The 18,618-nt window shown below is 52.2% G+C and overlaps 1 protein-coding gene across 1 annotated transcript; it reads right to left on the bottom strand.

The window, feature by feature from the left end:
- Positions 1 to 6,582: 6,582 nt before the first annotated feature.
- Positions 6,583 to 10,777, bottom strand: BHLHE41 (basic helix-loop-helix family member e41). The gene is made up of 5 exons (XM_054813289.1): positions 10,396 to 10,777; positions 10,061 to 10,124; positions 9,673 to 9,780; positions 9,312 to 9,423; positions 6,583 to 9,185 (listed from the first exon to the last, which is right to left on the bottom strand). The coding sequence occupies exons 1-5, from the start codon at positions 10,455 to 10,457 to the stop codon at positions 8,161 to 8,163; spliced, it is 1,371 nt and encodes a 456-aa protein (XP_054669264.1). The 5' UTR covers positions 10,458 to 10,777; the 3' UTR covers positions 6,583 to 8,160.
- Positions 10,778 to 18,618: the final 7,841 nt, after the last annotated feature.

An 18,618-nucleotide genomic window follows, 5' to 3' on the forward strand; every position in this document is an offset into this window, starting at 1 on the left:
GAGCAGCAGCGGTAGGATTATGCTGTGGATGGGACAGAGGACTGCTCTGGGACCCTTGGCTGCAGTAGGAAACAAACCAGCAAGAGCCGCTGAGCCTGGTATCAGTACCTTTCCATGGCCCAGCACCAGCCTGCGACAGAGCAGGAGGGTCCATGGGATGCCATTCATGGCCCTCCAGCCTTGGGCTTTCTGAGGTACATCTCAGAAATATACATGGAAGGACTGGGTATGTGACAGGCAGGGAAGACAAGACTAGCAGTTCCTAAATAAATAAAAAGTGCAGGTATCTAACACACGTAGCAGGCTCTGCTAAGGGGATTAAGCACTCCTGGTGTAGAGTCCTTTTGTTGAGCTACAAAAAGGCTGGGGTGCTTGAAAGCTAGTCTGGTTTTCCAGTGGCATCATCTGTGCTAATAAAAAGTCTCGCCTTCCCCTACCGACCATGCTTTGCTTATATCCATAGACCTTCAGAGTAACATTACTATTTGAGAAGAATCAAAGTGAAAAAACAGCCTCTACTAAAAAGTTCCCCCATCATGGTTTATTATCCCACCAGCTGATGCCTTCAAGGGCTACAAACCTCTTGGTCTTCATTATTTTCTGTAAGAGAAAGCCAAATTGGTCTATACCTGCATAATATTGCATTCTCTTTGCTCAAAATGCATTGAGCAAATCTCTTGAATGCCAGGACTCGGGATCCAACTTGTTTTAAACCTTGAATGCTGCCCCTGGTAATGCTAAAACTTATCATCTCCCTTAATCTGCAGTGACATTGCTGGTGTTATTAGCTCTACAGACACAGTCCAAAGGCCACGAGTGCCACTCCACCACCGCATGTACGTGGTACACTCGGGGGGTGCTTGAAGGGACAAAGGCAAATTCGGTTTCCTCAGGAGACCATCACGCCACGAAGGCTGCTAACACCCGATTGATCCCTGATCGTCAGCCGAGGAGAGACACCGCCCGCGGGACAGTCCCTCGCCCGGAGCCACCCAGCACCGGGGGCCGGCGGCGGCCGTTTCTCAGGTGAAGTCGCCACTCGCCGCCACGGGGCCTGCGGCCGGTGAGCCTGAGGTAACGCCCGCGGTGCCCGCCAGTACGGGCCGCCCCCAGCGCCCGGACGGTGGCTCCGCGAGGAGGGGCGCGGCCTGCGTAACGCCCAACGGCTGCTCCGGGCGGCGGGGGCGGGGCGGGCCCGCAGCCCTGCGCCGTTGCCAGGGGACCGCCACGGCCCCGCCCCCTCCACGCCTCCCCCCACCCCAACCGGCGCGGCCCGCGCGCACGTGCCAGGCAGCGTGCGCGGAGTCACATGGGCGCGCGCGTGACGGCCGTGCCGCCGGTGGCGGCGCGAGGCGGCCGTTGCTTCCTCCGGCTGCCTCACAGGCGGCCGCGCACTTTGGACTGCGGCGAGTCGGGGCGGCGGCGGCGGCGGCGGCGGGGGAGGGGGTCGGGGCAGCTTTATCGCCAGGCAACCGGCTGAGGCGGCTCTCGGTGCGATCCCGCCAAGCCCGCACGGAGCCCCGTGGGGCTCAGAGCGACTCCTGGTCGCGGTGGTCTCCTGTGAGGCGGACCCGCCTCTATGCAGGTTTGATCCCATCCTTCCGCGGCAAGCCAACCGTCGTCAGCCTTCTGGGTGCCTATGCAGAACTCTAAAGGGAATGCTGTTACTCTGACGAAGTAACATAAATGACCTCTTCCCTCCCTCAGATTCCGTGCCTGTGTCTCCCAGAATTGCTGTCCAGCACTAGCGCGTGTGCACAAGCCCTGGCTTTTAAAACCAGAGGTAGGCGCGCAGCCAGCCACACGCTCAGAGGTACAGCTGTACTGCTTTACCTCTTCTACCATCAGCACAAATGCAGATGAGCTAAGTCAGACAGTCTCTTTCTTTCCAAGAATAGCATAAAATATTTTTTATCTTTAGGAGGGCCGTTCTTTTCAGCCTCTCAGTCACTTGCAGAATAAGAGTTCAACTTGCATATTAAAAAAAGACATTCTGTTTCTCTGCTAGCCCTGCAAACACTCTTGGAGACCTTGCTGCCAGGTAAAGCTTTTTTTCTGCATCTCAGGCTGTCTTATTGTCACAGAGTCTGCTCTCAGTGGCTTATGATTGTTTCTATTTGTTTTCAATGGACATACTCATATTCCAGCCAAGGAGAAAAGCAGGTCCTGCAGCTGGAGCCTGGGGCCCAGTCTTTACTGGAAGCTATGTTCTCCGCACCATGGAAATACTAATCAGGGTCACTACGCATGGGATCCAAACCTGAAGTCAATTCAGTGGGCTCTCACCAAGTCTGAAGCCCTTAATGCTGTAACTAGGACCATGCAGGTGGACTACTGGTCCTATGCAGATGGACTTCTTTGCAAACAACATTATGTGTACGTGAAGCTGTGTGCTTGCCTGCCGCCAACTGCAGGGCTGGAGCCTTAGCAATTTTGTTGATCAAGTACAGTGAGAATAGAATCCACTTCAGTATCTCCAGCTCATTTGGCTCTGTAGTGCAGGTATTACTCCAAACACACTTGAGCAGCCAATTTTCTGCTGAGTAAGAAGGTGCCATATTTACATAGCTCTTTTCCTGAGGTTGTTCTTTAGAAATTGCTCAGTTGTGAGAGTGACTTGGCCACAAGGGTTTCTTTTTTGGTAACTGGTTTTCTTGGTTTTGGTCCAGATGGAAGTATTTTAGAATGAGAGCTAGACTCACCTTTGAGCTCTAAGAGCAAAACAAGCAAGATGAAATTAGGAGCTCCTTCCCTTTTCTGGCTGCGGGGCTGCAATCATGCAGACAGCAATACCCGGCATATGTCTGCACTTAGGGAACTGCTGATACCAGAGGATCAAGGGGACCAATTCTCAAATCACTCATCAAAGATTTGCACTAGTTTGTATCATGTAGTTTCTGTTAGATCAAGCACCTCACTGTGATAAACTGCAAGGCGGAAGGGAATGTGGATGTGTTTCTAATAAGGAACAAATCTGCATTTCTAATTTGATCCCAGAAAATCTCAGTTGAGGTCAAAAAAATTTGTACAGACTAGTGAAAATCAGCGCACCTGCTTTTAAACTAAAAGAGAGCAAATGGGGACAAGGAAATTTAGTTTTAAACCTATATAAAAGTAAAAAAGCAACAACCAACAGGCCTTCATGGAGGCAGGAAGAACTCTCCCCAGCTCCCGTGGCTCAGTAGAGCTGTCTAGGATCGCAGTCCCTGTTTTTGGAAACACAAAGTCACGTCTTCCTGCCTGTCCTAGGCGTGACCTGCCTCCTCTGGGGTGCAGCGGGAGGGCCAGGCAGGAAGAGGCACACTTGCACCCCAGGAAAAGGCAGTGGTGGCAGCAGGTGCGGTGCCACTGGGTGCCCCGTGAGTTCAGTGAGGCATAACGGCTTCTGCTGCTGGGCCTGGGGCAGGGCAGCTCCACGTGGCCCACGGCACTGCTGTAATTGAGGCTGCAATGAGTTTAGTGTTTGTGACGGATTGACAAGTGTGGAGACTGAAATGCTGTAGCCACAGGAAGGATGCAGAGAGTGAAGTGACAGCGGCAGCTCACCCTTGCTCACGTCCAGCCCACACGTGTCTAGGACTTGCACAGCCGCTGCTAGTGGCAGGTGAGCCACTGGCTTCTCTTTGCTGCTTTGCAGTGAGCTACTCTGAGACTGCAGTATAACCAGAGATAGAAAATAGAGATTCAGATTTTCTTGAGTGAAACTGGCTCTAAAAATTCCAAGTGTTTTTTTGTGGACAGGAAATCTGGCATTTTTGTTACTTGCTTTCTTCTACGTCATACTTGCACGTTTATTTCAGTGACTAGCAGGCAGGAAACTTCTGAAAGAAGGCAGACATCACATGACTGCAGGAGCTGATGTTTAAAGGGAAAAGGAAATACATTGCGAGACCCAGGGCAGACTATAAATTTACCGGTGCTGAAACACACATTGCACACAGTCCCCAGGCTTGCTGGATGTCAAAGTCATTCGGTCTGCCCTGACTAGAGGTGAAAATTAAACAAACAAACAAACAAGCCCCAAAACATAGACTTGGGACCTACTCCAAAGTCCATTATGCTCAAGAAAAGGACTCATCAAGACTTAATTGGTAGGTCAGGCCTTTCTTAAACAGGGCTGATAGTCAATTTGAGTTCTATAACTGTAATCCTTCCAAACATAAAACTTTCATGACCTTCAGTGGGAGGTACATTGTATTACCTTCCATTGGCTTAACAATCTCAACCGCGTTTATTTAACAGACTATAATGGAGCCTTTCATGCCACTATAATATACTGGATAAATAAGACCTGTTTTCAAAGTTTATTGCTTAAGAAAATACATTTACCAGCTTACATCCCTTATCTTGTGGTTTATGAGAAAACAGAGTATGTACTCAAGTGTATACAGTAAATGTAGCGCCCAGTCCCGCACTCTTAGCACTCAAGAAGTGCAGATGAGAGTCCATATATCATAGTTAAAGAAAGTAGGTAGGAAAAACAAGCATTGATAATAAATATTTGCGCATAAGTGAATGTATATTTAAGCCTGTCAGGCTCTTGTCCATTGCTTGTATGGTTTTTTTTTAACCTCGAGAAAATATGAAATACACGATTTAGGCTCCAAAGGGATCTGAGGAAGCCTGGAATTTAATAATTAAAGCTGACTGTAGGGTCCTTCCTGTCATTTGCCTTTTGCCTCCAGCAACAGTGGGTTATCAGCCTCAATTACAAACCCTTTTTTTTTTTACCTGTTTGCTTTCGCTAAGCATTGGTACTATCTGAACACGCATATTTTGTCTTTATGTTTTATGTAATAAAATTTAATAGACTCCACTGATGCTGCAACTTGGCGTGAAGTCATTTGGCACGTTTGATTCAAGGGCTAATAAAAATAAGCCTTCCTGTTATTGTACATGGTAAATACTGAAATTGATAAAACCCTATAAGGATCCAGGTTTGTAGCCCAATGAAATCTAAACTGATTCATATTCCCAAAGGCTGGAAATTTGAAAAAGATGTAAAGCCTGGCCCACACTCGGGTTTCAAACCGCCCCAGTTGTTCATGAGGGGTACAATTCTTTCGAAAAGTGTTTATGGCTTGGCTCCACCCTTTCTGTGCATATAGTAAAATGGTAGGAAGGGGTTTGTGCTCAGGAAGGCCAATTCCCTCCCTACTACATGGAGTTGGAGTGTATGAGTATGTTTGTCCCAGCGTAACTCTGGCCACGTAACAAGCGTTAAGCTGCTGAAGTATGCAGGTCAAAGTAAAGTGGTTGGTGAGTTACTGAGTTGAAGGGTTGAACCTAGCTCACTTTCGTCCCTGTGATAACGCAAAGCGCAGGACAGGATCGAAAGACAACTGAAGTCAGAGACAGTTTTTTTCCATTATCTTTGATAAGCTTTGATTTCAGTCCACAAATAATTGACTTCAGCAGGTATACTGCTGCTGTGCAGCGGCCTTTGGTCTGTTATCATCACTTTATGGAAAAAGCACTTTTATGTGTCCATTGGTATTTGTATGGATAGCCTTCCTAGGTCTCTAATAGGAATTAATTTTACTATAGCTTCCACGCAAAAAGATGTATATCTATTTCTTAAAATCCCATTTGAATAGTTTAAAAGGAGTGCTTATTTTCACCCAATTTCTATTTCCTCCTATATTTTAAAGGACTGCTGGAATCAAGACGAGCCTTAGAGCTTTCTATGACATTTGCATTCCACGTCATTTATTGTCAGCGTCGCTCCGAGTACAGATCCATTGGCGTTGAAGACCCAGTAGAGGGAGCACGAAACGCTTCCTTTCTATTTCTCTCTTACATAAACATTGGCTACTGTTTGAGGGTTTTCTTAATTTTATTTCTCTGGATCAGGAAGAATTTTTGAAAGGAAAGGTGATCTGCGGCTCAGATATTAAATCTGTGAAGTCTTTAGGGTGCTGCATTTCCATGCTATGAATTACTTGCCTGTTTCCACCACTCTATCCCCTCTCCTGCTCTCCCCCCTCCCCAAATGTTTGATTTTCCTAGAGGATTTCCAAGCTGGGACATACATCATTCTTCCAGAGATTATGATACGTCATTGGATTGTCGTACAAATCATAAAGTTTGCTCACTGTGAACAAAGATAGCTTCACACAGCACCAGGGCTGTGAAGCATTAATTTTAAAGATAAAATTAATATTTTGCAAAAAGAAGAGGAAAAAGTAGCTGTCAGGAAGAAGCGTGTATGTTCCACAGGCATGCTTTACGCTTTGCTTTGTGAAACACACGTATCTTAAAGCACAGTTTGCTAAAGTCAGTTAAAGGAAACCAAGCAAATTCAAACCCAGATTAAAAATGTGAAAAGGCATTATTATTGTCAGCCACACAATCATACATTTTGAATCTCAGTGCACCCATTATTACGTATTATCATGAGATTTTTAATTAGTAGACAACCCCATTTTGTGTATTAAAGTTTTTATTCCTTAGTAAGAATTTTTTTAATCACAAAATAGTGTGGAAATATTTAGATAATAGAATTCATGGAGTGCTGGAAAATACTGAATATAAAGATTGATTTCTAATATATCACATACTAAACTGTTCTAAAACAGCTGGTTTCTTGCAGACAGGATTTATTTTTTTTTTAATAATTTAAGACAGCGTAAGCTTGTATCAAGCATAAGCATTGTAACAAAAGTGCAACTTTTTCAGCAAATCCTCCCAAAAGATATTTAACTCAAAATATCATTAACACATATTTTCTCCCTACAAAAATAGCATGTCAGACATCATTAATTGGATGTATTAACAACTATTTACACACAGCCACTCTGTAGGCTAGTAAAGATTTTTTTTTTTAACGTTGTTTAAACACAGCGTTTGAGGCAAACAGTAGCAACAGCAGCAGCAGATGCACCAAACGGACTGACAGACCCCGGGTACGTACTCGCTCCTCGCCAGGCTGTTGTGTCTCACCTCTTACATAACATTCAAGTGAGATTTCTCACAGTGCTACCTTGGCAACAAACTAAAAATATCTAGGCAAGGTCTTGGTTTAAGCCTTATTATAAAAGCTTTATCTGTGTGATTATCTGGCATCTTGGTTTGTCTCCAGAAAAGGGAAATCGTGCTATTTGAGCATGGGATGAGGGGAGAATCCATATGGGAAACTTACCCCAACCGGTCTAATCATTTCTGATTGCACAGTGAGGCGTTTACCTACGGCCTCCAGTTTGTGTCATTCAGAATTTAGGATAAAATGAGTTTGGGCTGACGAGTTGCTCTGTGTTTTCTTGGGGGAAGGGGGGGGAGGTTCTTTCTGTAGTTCAGTGCAGAAACATTCATTTTATACAGCAAGGTTTGGGGGGAAAAATCTCTCAGGAACATACTGAATTAAATAAAGACTGGGTGAGAACAAATGCACTTGCCACACCTGTATACCTTAGCCAAAAAAAAAAAAAATAAAAAACACAAGGTGACATAATGGGTCTGACCCTCCTTCCCTTGCACACCCAAAACTCGCTGGAGCCAGCGGCATCCCCGGGTGCTCAAGGCACTGCAGGTTTGGGCTCAGGGTCCGTCCATCCTCGCTCCCGTTCTCAATAAAGTGCTAGCACAGGTGCTGGGGTCTGCCCTTCTCCCCTCGCCTCACCCCCTGCTCTCGCCCTGAGCCCACCCAGGTCTCCTGGACAACAAGTGCAAGTTCCCAAGTGGGACTCAGGGACACGGTATAAACCCATTCCAAATAAGGTGCAACATTTAAGTTACCTTATAGAGAGAAAAAAAAAAGTATCCTTACTATTTTTTCTTCCTTCTTCTTTTTTTTCCTTAACATATTTATGCATTTATAAAGCCAAACATTAAAAAAATACTGAGTAGCAAATTTTATCCTTGACGGTCCGGTCCTCTGCGGGGGCAGCACCAGGACCAGTCGCCTCGGCAGCGGGGTGCGGGACTCCCCGCGGGAGCGGCCGCTCCCCCAGGCCGGGCCCCAGCCACCCCGCGGCCGCCAGCTCCCGGCCCGACCCGGCCCAGCTCCGGCGACCCCTTGCAGACGCCGCCCTGCCCTCCGTAGGAAACCGGGGGGCGCAGGTGCCGGCCCGACGGCCCCTCCCCGCCCCGCGGCGGGGCGGCCAGTCCGAGGGGAGGGCAGCGGCGGCGGGGAGCCCGTGGGGGCTCCCGGCCGGCGGCGTCTCACGGACCCTCGGCGCAGGGCTCCTCGGCGGCTGCGGTCTCGGCCTCCTCGCCGGGCTCGGCGGCGGCTGCCAGCCCGGCGGCGGCACCGAAGGGGTGCAGGAGGTGGGGCGCTGGGGGCAGCCCGGCGGCGGCGGCGGCCGCCTTCTCGGCGGGGCCGAGCACGGAGGAGAGGCAGGGGAAAGAAGCGGCGGCGGCGGCCGCGGCGGCGGCCGCCTGGGCCGGGATGCCCGGGTAGAGGAGCGGGATGGGAGCGGCGGGGTAGAGATACTTCTCCAGGCTGCCTTTATCAAGGAAGGGCTGCATGTAGGCGGCGGCGGCGGAGGGGGAGATGAAGTAGAAGGGCAGGCAGAAAGGGGCCGCCGCCGCCGGCTGTCCGAAGGGGGCCCCGCCGCCGCCCGCCCCCAGGGCCATCAGCGAACCCAGCAGGGCGGCGTCGGGTCTCACCAGCGCCGCCGCCGCCGCCGCCTCGGCGCCCCGCACGGCCAGCCCCGGCGGGCCGGGCAGGGGGCTGCCGCCGCGGTCCAGCTTCAGCCGCTTGGGCGCAGGGGGCGCCTCGTCCCCCGACGGCTCCTGCTTGATGGCCAGGGCGGGCAGCGCTCCCCCGGCCGCCGCCGCCGCGGAGCCGCGCTCTGTGCGCGCCTCGCCCTCGCCGCCGTAGCCGCTGTCCGTGTCCGTGTCGGTCTCGGCGCTGAGCTCGGCGGCGTGAGTCCGCTGGATGACGGGCACGCAGTTAGCCTGGCCCTCCGGCTTGTGGCCCGGCACGCAGGGGGGGGCGGGCGGGGAGGAAGAGGAGGAGGATCCCTTGCTGAGGGGGCCCGGCGGCGGGGAGAGGAGCTGGGGGCCGGGGAGGAACTGCGAGGAGATGGAGTGCAGGTGGCCGAGGAGCTGGGCGCATCGCTGCTCGCGGGGAGTCCAGCTCTCGAAGCGGGAGAGGTACTGCAGCACTTCTTTGGCGCACGTCTGAAAGCCCGAGTGGAAGGCGTCCAGGTCGGCCTGCACGGGAGACTTCATGGACCGCTCCCCTGCGGAGGGGAGACCGAGAGGGGACAGCGTTTGCCCGCAGCTCTGGCGTGGGGTGCCCCGCTCCGCGCCTCCTCCCGCCCGCCCCCGGCGCGCCCCTGCCGCGGCGCCCCCCGGGGCCCGCTTACCGTTCTGCAAAGCAATGATCTTCTGGTGCTGCTGCTCCGTTAAGGCTGTTAGCGCTTTCAAGTGTTTCAAAGTCAATTCCAGCACCACCGCTTTCTCCAGGTGTCCCAGCGTCTGCAACGGCAAGGGAAGGGGGCGGTCGGCTACCTCCCGGCACGCTTTGGCCACCGCCAAACGCCGCGTCCGTTAACTTCGGGGAAACTGGTCCCCGAGGGATGTTACGGCCGGGGCCGCCGCCGCCGGCAGGCAGGCAGGCAGGCAGGCAGCCCGGCGTCCCGCATCCCCGCCGCCCCGGGAGCTGCGCAGCGGGCAGGCTGCCGGCGCCTGCATCTGCATGTACATATACACTCGTCTGCACCTTACCGTCAATTTCAGATGCTCGGGCAGTAAATCCTTCAGCTGGGCAATGCATTCGTTAATCCTGTCTCGCCTCTTCTTTTCTATCAGTCTATGTGGCAGTTTGTACGTTTCCTAATTAGCAAAACCCGACAAAGCCAAGCGTTAGACAGAGTCCCTCGGAACGACGATTAAAACCAAAACAAATGTCATGCCGACCACATGCCGCGCAAATTACCGCCAAGGCACCGCTCTCCCCGCCGGGACAGCTCGCTCGTAAACCCGGCTTGCAATTCGGGGGGAAGTTAAAAGCGCAGCCCCCCGGGGATGCTCTTGGGAGTGAAGCTGCGCTGTAAAATTCAGCGAGCCCCAGTTAAGCGCTTAAGCGAGAACAGCCCCAGAAACTTACTCTTACCTTGCTCTCGTCCCTCTTCACACCTCTTTTGGGTTTGCACATATACAGGGATGGGTAGTCCAGCCTGGAGAAAAACACAAAGATCCGGCATCGGCAAGAGCGAGAGCCAGCCTAGCACTTCCTCGAGTGGGCAGACAGACCCCGAGCGCCGCGCGGGGAGCCGAGCGCTCTGCCCCAAGGGCCGGGCAAGGGACCGCCCGGGTCCGCCCGGCGGAGGGAGGCGAGCCCCGCGCAGCGCCGGGCAGCCGGCTCTGCTTCCAGCGCTTCACGGCACTTTCTCAAGAAGACGAAACGCCGTAGGGACACGAGACGGAGATACTGCCCTGGCGCCTTACCCTATAAAATCCCTATGCTCCAGTAGCTGCCGCTCCGGCAAGCGGGAGATTCCTTCATCCATGTCTGGCAGCGGCTGATGTTTCGTCGCTGCTTTTGATTGAACCTGCGGGATGCTGAGATCAGTCTTTGGAGATCCGCGAGCGACGCTGTGCACATGCAGCCTCCGTCCCCCTCTCCCGTGCAGTGGCGAAAGTGTGCGGCGGTTCGTCCCCTCCTGTCTCCGCCGCTGCCGCTCCCCCTGCCCGCCTCGCTCCCGCTCCCCGCGCACACGTCCGCAGCACACGCTGCGCCGCGAGTTTGCACCCGCCGTGCCGTGCCGCGCCGTGCCGTGCCGTGCCTGCCCGCGGGGCACGCGCGCCGCCAGCCAGCCCCGCACCCGGCTCACGTGCGGCGCGCGCCGGGCGGGCGGGGGGCGGGGCCGGGAATGGGGCGGGCGGGACCAGGAGGCGGGGGGGGGTGGGCAGCCTCCGCGGGGTGCCGGGGGGGTCCCCGCCGCCGGCCCGGGGGCCGCCCTGCGAGACACCGGCTTTCCCCCCGTGCTGTTGCTGTTGTCATTATCATCGTCTTTATTATTGCCACCATGACTGTCATTATTATTCTGTCTTTTATTTTATTTGTATTATTTTATTTGTAATATTTTATTTGTATTATTTTATTTGTATTTGGGGAGGAGACCCACCCGTGGAAAACGTACCCACGGGGAATCACGAATCTGTCCCCCGGGGCGCGCCGGCTGCCCGTAAGGCAAAGCGACTCCTGCACCGGGGCGGGGGCAGCCGCCAGCCTCTCCCTGGGGGCCGGGTAGGGGGTCACGTTTGCTATACGTTTTATACACATTTACGGATGCGTGGGCACGAACACGCGCACACGCGTGTTTTTGCCGTGCGGCAGTGGCAGCCCGGGGCGCGGGGCGGTCCCTGGCTCGGCGCCGCTGTGTCGCAGCTCTTTCCCCCCGGCGATACCTCCCGGCCGCCGCTGCTCCCGCCGGCTCTCCCGCCCGACCTTTGGACGGGAGCCGGATCTGCCCGCAGCGCCAGACCGCGGCAAAATCGTTCCTTATACACGTACGGATATATGTGCATGCATGTATATATAAACCCCATGTATACATATAATATAAACATATCTGTATTTGGACGCTGCCCTCCTGACGGGCAGCCCGCATCCCCGCGGGGCGCGGGAGGTGACATTGGCAGAGGATTTGCGCCGGTGCAGCGTGACCGGCCGCGGCGGCCCCGGGACGGGACGGGGCGGGGCGGGAACCCCCCCCGCCTCCCCGCCTCCTCCCCGCCCTCGTCCCAGCGCGCCGGGCGCACCCGCGCAGCCCCCGCTCCCCGCCGGCAGCGGCACCGACAGCCGCCTCCCTAATCCCGTCTCACACTGGTACGAGCACAGGGCTGGCAACGTGACCCGACCTGCTGCCACATCACTGCCGCCGGCAGCACCGGGCGGCCCTGCCCCGCCGCCCCCCGCCAGCAGGCGCCGGCACCCGGCGGCACCGGGCACCCCCCTCGGATACCCCTCCAGCCCCGGGCAGCCCCGCACTCCCCCCGCCCCCCTCCTTGCAGCCAGGACCCCCCGCTAGCGGAACGGGGGCCGTGCTGCTGCCCCGAGGAAGTGGGATGCTCTTCCCCGTGCCCCGGGCAGAGGCGCTGTGCGTGTGTCCCTGCGTGTGCGTGTCCCTGCGTGTGCACGCCGGCGCGGCAAGTGCGGCCCTGCAACGTGCGGGGTGTGCAACGTACGGGGTGTGCGGCCGCCCCGTCCCCACGTGCTGTGCGGGGGGGAGAGGTGCCCCCCCTACCACCCCAAACACAGACCCATAGGCTCGGGCTGGCGGCTTTCTCTCCGGTATTCCCGGCAGGAACCGCAGGCGGGAAGTGTCAGCAGAGGCGATGCACAGAGATGTGTTTATCCCCCCCGCCAGCCCCGACCGCTTGCCTTTCACTTGTTTCAGCCCCGCTCCCTCCCTTCCCCGGGCTCCGGCTCCCGGAGGTGCGTGACCCCCAATCCCGGCGGGCACCGAGGAAAGGGGCAGTTTCGGGCTCTCCCAGCAGCTGGAGGGGAATTACCCTGACAAACAGAAAACCCGCCCCCGCCAGCCAAAAGAGAGCCAAAAGCCCTCGCATCATTCCTTTCTAACGATCGTGCTTTGCAGGTAATCTTATCAGGAGGGTAACTCGTGGGGTTTACGTGCGGGGGGGCTGCTGAAACCGCACTGCCCGTCTGGAAGGTGCGAACGAGCGTTCAGGAGCAGCGAAGGCTCTGATGAGGTGTTAGAGGCTCCTGCTTGGCAGGGAGGCAAGTGGCACTGCAGGCTCATACAGCTCTCTCCCTGTTAACCTGATGACATTTTCACACTAAACTGGGGGCTAAAAATAAACAACATAAATGTATGCCACGTGCCTATAGGTTATATTTGGGGGTGGCAGAAGGAGAGGCTCGTGGACTGCTACAGAGGTTGTTGGGAGAATCTGCTGCCGGTGAGAAAAGCAAACTGTTACAAGGGCTGGACTATACAGACCCCCTTCCTTGGGAAGGGGAACTGCAGCCTGCAAGTGAACCTTGCTGGGTGTCGGCATGTGCCAGCGGTAGTTAGCCGTGCAGGGTGGCATTGGGTGCCCCAAGTCAGGCATCCATGTTGGATATCTAAGATGGAGCTACAGGCTCTCTTGCTAGTCAGTGGAGGGAAACAAGCACCTGCAGCATAAAATTCCTCTGCTCGTGACTGGACTGGTCTTTGGGAAAGCATCAAGAAAATTGGAGGCACAGCCCAAATAAAAGATGCTTAACCTTGAGATAAAGCACATGGAGGCCTTTTGGGGGAGTGCTGACTCAAAGGGAGCTTGAGCTCTGAAAGAAAAGACAGTTTCCTCCAGCTGATTCCTCCCACGGGTGGGAAAGCAAGGCTTTGCATGGTTTGCGTAACTAATACATGGGGTGGGGAGCAAGGGGTGACCATTTCTGGAGCACCTCCTTGTGAAGCACCTGGAGCATTTCTGGAGCATCTTTGCCAGCTTTATCATCTCTTGAACAACCTGCAACTCTTCAAATTATGGAAACAATGTCTGGAGTGAGACTCAGCTTCTAGGAGGAGAAGTCCTAATTCTGGGATTCCTCTGGAACCAAGCAGGAACGGAAATTGAAAATGACCAAAAGATGCAAAACATGAGCCGAGACAGCTGGAGACTTTGCAAAGGAGTTCAAGCAACATCTGGGACCTTCTAAGAGATGTTTGTAAGAGGTCACCTGCAGACAAGGATAAAAGGCTTTGGAGTCCAGAGAGAGTGCGAAATTCTCCTGGAAGATTTCCAGTTTAAAATGGCAAGATGGATCAAAGAGGTGATCAGCAGCATGACTATTATGGAAAAGAATGTTTTCCAGAAAATAAGAGGCACAATAAAAGCTTTGGCCAATTTACAAGCCAAGATGAACCACAGCAAAGAGTTAAGAAACTGAAAAAAGTCACTCAGAAAAGGAAATCAAAGGTTTGCAGGTCACCACAGGAAAAAACAGCCTCCTGCTGTAGACAAGGGCTAGCCAGAACACCGCCTACTACCACTCGCCACCATTTTCAGTCTGCAGGAGGAAGGAATCAGACTGACTGTCCCAGCTGAAGCAGTGCAAGAGCCACAGTCTTTGAGGAGAATACATTTGGGAGGTTTATTCAACTCGGTCCATAAGCACGGCGTAAGGGAATGGCTCTGAAATAGGGTGCCTAGGAGCCAACTTGATGGGGTCAGCTCTTACAGCAGTGCATACCTGCCTTCAGGAAAACAAGATCGAATTATCTAGGCAGGCTGAATGACTAGAATCAACCATCAAATTAGAGAGAACTGGTCAGGCATGTGCTACAAAGTGGGGGACAAAGAGAATTCAGCTGAAGGACCGGGATCGTTTTGGTTGAATAATAAGATATTGGACATTGACCGATTAATACATTTTCAGTTATGCGATGACCAGATTGAGACTAGGGGGAAAAAAATGAATCGAGAGTACATAAAAATCTGAGCTGGGTCAGCAAAAAGGTCCAGCTGTCCTGGAGTCCAGCAGAAGATGCCTCGGGAGGAGCAGGCGGACAGAGCATGCACATAATGAAAGCTCCCCAGGCCAGTCTCCCAAATCCCAGTGGCCCACAGTGCTCTTCCTGAGCCAGAAACGATATCTCTGTGTTTAATGGGAAGCCAAAGACGCCGTGAGAGGCGTAAGAATTTGCCAAGGTGCTTAAATCATGGGCTGCAGCAGAGTGTTGAGCCAGGAAGTGCTAGTGAGAAGTTGGTCAGTCACCGGGCGTCCTGTCAGCGCAGCTCTGTGGCTAACGCAGAGTGAAGAAAAGAGAACTTTCTATTTCAGAGAGTGCCACACATACCTAATGTATGTAAAACGAGAGAGACGGCGGCCATGCAAAAATGCAGCTGAATTCAGAAGCAGAAATAAAATAACCTGACTGTGGGAAGGTGGTGGGCTAAGAGAAGACACAACGTGCAACGAGGCCTTCACAGTGTTGCAAAATGGGGAAATGGGGGTAGATCCAGCTTGGGGGGCAGAGTCAGGACCACATTTTTGTGCAGAACTATTAACAAAAACCTTACAAGGGGGACATTGGTCACAGAAGCACTCCTAGGCCATGTGAAGTGGGTGATACTAAGAGAGATGACCCAAAGTCCTGCAGACCAGCCAAGCTAGATGGGCACTTGAGCTAATGGGGGCCGAGCTAATCAGCTTGAAATGGATAGTGGTGACAAGAGAGCTTAGACACTTTCAAACCTGGGAAAGTCTGTCTAGTGAAACAGGGGCACTGGAGCAAAAAGTCAGGCATGATGTTGTCCTCAGTGCCCTGTGGCTGTAATGATGTGATTAAAACACCAGGAACTGCGCCTTACCCTGTCAGTTTGGAAATTCCCTTTAAAGACGTGTTTCAAGTGAGGCAAACTATTTGCAGGTAGCTGGTCTGCAATGAAAAGCTGTCCTGCGTCCTGGGACAGTAAAAAAATAAAGGTGGCTCCACTCTGAGATCACTTCCTGCCCTGATTGATGGGAGGGTCTGAAACCTGTCTGGAGACCTTCAGGGACCCTGACCCAACAGGTCAGTTAGATCTTGTGGATTTGAAACAGAAATGATCCCCGTCTGTCTGCTGGATGTTTTCCAGGAGCGGCAACCAGGAACAAGTAAAATAACCTTCCCTCTAAGTCCCCCCTCTGAAGTCACTGGAAAGAAGCTGTGTCTGTGAACGAAGGTACCTTGGATGATACCATTGGGTTCAGCTTGGTCATTCACGACAGATCAGAAAGCTGTATATTGACAGGCAGAAGCAAAGCTGAAAGCTGGGGAAAATTGCTTTCTCAGCGAAGCCTGATCTGGCAATTTAGTGATGGTCGGGAGTTTGTGTAATGCACCAGCTACCCCAGAGAGGCTGGTGGGGAAGGTATGGCACGCCACGCTGACGGGAGGCCTTGGATGGCCTTGGCCTTTCAAGAGGTCTGTTGCGCTTAGGCTATTTATGGGTGCATGCAGAGACCTTTGAACAAGAAGTGGTAGGTGCAGTTACACATGGCCTGTGATAAATTCAAGGCTGACAGTCTGTAACTGGTCCCAAAGGAAAGGGAGTTGTTCCAAAAGCAGGTAACTTATGTCCGCCACACAACTGGTGATGGGGAATTTCCAATGGAAAAACAAAAACTGAGACTGCATGGAGCTGGCCCACTCCCCAGCCACTCGCGGAGGTGCAGGTCGGTAGGACTCTGCTCCTGTTACAGAAGGTTTGTTTGTAGATTTGCTAACAGTGCAAAACCTTGCACAGGTAAGGTGACAGAGGGAGAGCATTTCAGTGGCCAACAGAATGAGATTTAGCAGTTTCAACCAGTGCAATTCTTGCCAGTGGTTAAATTTACTGATAAGTTTTGTTGGTATTTACACAGGAGGAATGCTATAGTAAGGGCAGGCCATGCACCCCTGCAATAGCTCACTACGTGGGCCTAGGAATCCCAGATCCAACTTGCCTGAGTGTTAAGGAAAAGAGCAGCTTTGCAACTGCACAGTTACCTACACATCTGGGCATAAATGGAGTAGCGGTGATGCCTAGTCCAGGCAGCAGCTTTGGGGCTCAGTGCAAACAATGTCATGGATGTGAAATGCAAGAGTTGTTTTGTCAAGGGGATAAATGCAGAAGAGGAGATGTTTGGTTCCTCTCTGACAACTTGTAGATGTGCAAATGCTTCTCATTCACCCAGGAGAACCAAGGAAGGGCAGTGCCAGGGAGGGAGTGTAGGCACCTGAACCAGACCACATCGGAAGGTCCATCACAGAAAGGATCCCAGAAGGATACAAAAAGAATACGAACTGGGAAACTCAACTGTCCTGGAATGAGGTATACCTTTGGAGCACAATGAAGTCTATCTTTGGAATACCAAGGGAAAAGCATTCTGGTCATGGTGAGAAAGTTTGGAGTTAAAGGTGAAATACTGCATAAAAGTTATAGCACATGGAAACAACCTGTAGAGCACCTTGTTAGGTGATGTCTGGAGCGGGAAGTTCTGAGATTATTATTCTAAAAGTGGCAAATGTTTTGAACCATACTGGCTTTCTATACATTTCCAAAAAGCCTTAGCTAAGCTAAGGGAAAAATCCTATCGGGTAAGATTCAGGAAGGATGTAGAAAATGTGTGCAGGAGATGAACGTCCCTATTGCAAGTAACGGTCCCACAGAAATGCAGAGAGACACCATAAAATAATATCTGACAGAGTAATTTCATTAATGGGCTGTATTGCCTGATGTCCTTGGGTTTCTGTCTGAAGCAGATTCTGGGAGCTGCAGACTATTTCACAAAATGCCCTGAAGCTTGTCTGTTAGGACACTAGTGCCAGATGTCCAAGTGAAAGATGTTCTCTCCCTCCAAGTCCTAGGAGGTGTGGGAGGATTGCACAAAGCTCAAGGGAGAAACACTGAATCCAGACCATTTCAGCAGATCTGTGAGGTGGTTGAGATCCCTAAAACATCTCCATGTGACCACAGCCTGAAGGGTTGGTGGGATGTTTTTTTTGCAGACTCTTCCAGTCAACTGATTTGCTCCTCAGAACTGCATCAAGGGGTAAGACCCAGCATATTCCAGGCCTTTTGAAGGCCTCAGGAGTACCAAAGCGCTTCCTCACCATTTTAGTGAAAACCTAAGGACTCCAGCATGCCTTTTTGTGGAGTTTCGGGAGAAGAACAAAGAGTTTTGGATCATGCATAGAAGCACATGCTCTGGTTTTGGTTGTTTTTTTTTTTTTTTAAGTGGAAATCGGGGATATTTTACAGTCTTAGAAAAAAAACAGATTGAGAATCTTAAGAAGGATAAACCTAGAGCAACACTGTAGACCTGCTGTATAAGGGCATACAGTACTGACCTGGATATTTATGGTGGTATACGGAGTACAGTGGGGTCCTGAAACAAAATCCCATGCTACCACGAGGCCCATTAGAAAATGTACTCAGGAAAAACATAGCAGGGAAGCAAAACCAGGGTTTCGCTCTTCCTCTGCCCTTCCCTCACTGCAAATGTAGCTGTGAAAAGCCGAAGCTGGAGAAGCTGAAGCAGTAATCCCCTTCCGCCCCGCTAGCACCAAACGGGCAGAGATTTGCAGGCAGGCTGCAGGCACACTGAATGCACCTCGAGAGCACTCTGCGAGTGGCTGCCTGGAAGGCGATCAAGGAGCAGAAAACTACGGGAAAGGGGAGTGCAAATGTTTTGGATAAGCGATAGGAAAATGCCATGCTGAAGCGTAATGTATAATTACAGGTAAGTAAGAATGCATCATTCGTCACTTCTTAAATGATTTTCCCTCGTTCTCTGCGTGGCGGGTTTGTCATTTGGAGCTCCTTCAGGATAAAGGAGGTGGCTGAGCGAGCAGGTGTGAGAGGAGGGGTCAGTCCTGCTAAAACCAAGGGCACAGGACAGGCAGGACAGTCGTGCTCCTCTATGAAACAGTAACCACCCCCTCTCAGGCACTTGGCCGCAGGCAGGTAAGCCTAGTAGCACTTCTACTTTTGGGTAGAAGTGCTACTCAGAGCAGGCTGGCTCTGAGCAATGACGCAGACTCGTGTTGTACGAGTCCTTCTGGGTTTAGGGAAGAAGACTCGGTGTGTTTTTTATGAACCAGGACCCTAGTGAGAGACCCTCTAAATTCATAATCAGTTTCTCCTCTTAAGTGGGATAATCTTCAAGAACCCAGATTTTTGATTTAC

Source organism: Grus americana, chromosome 1 (assembly GCF_028858705.1).
Source record: "Grus americana isolate bGruAme1 chromosome 1, bGruAme1.mat, whole genome shotgun sequence".
Taxonomy (NCBI): domain Eukaryota; kingdom Metazoa; phylum Chordata; class Aves; order Gruiformes; family Gruidae; genus Grus; species Grus americana.

Coding starts and splice junctions, on each gene's coding strand:
- BHLHE41 (XM_054813289.1), bottom strand. CDS start 10,457: ATGGATGAAGGAATCTCCCGCTTGCCGGAGCGGCAGCTACTGGAGCAT. Junction 9,781..10,060: donor TGAAGAGGGACGAGAGCAAG/GTAAGAGTAAGT, acceptor TTTGCTAATTAG/GAAACGTACAAACTGCCACA. Junction 9,186..9,311: donor GATCATTGCTTTGCAGAACG/GTAAGCGGGCCC, acceptor TCCCCTCCGCAG/GGGAGCGGTCCATGAAGTCT.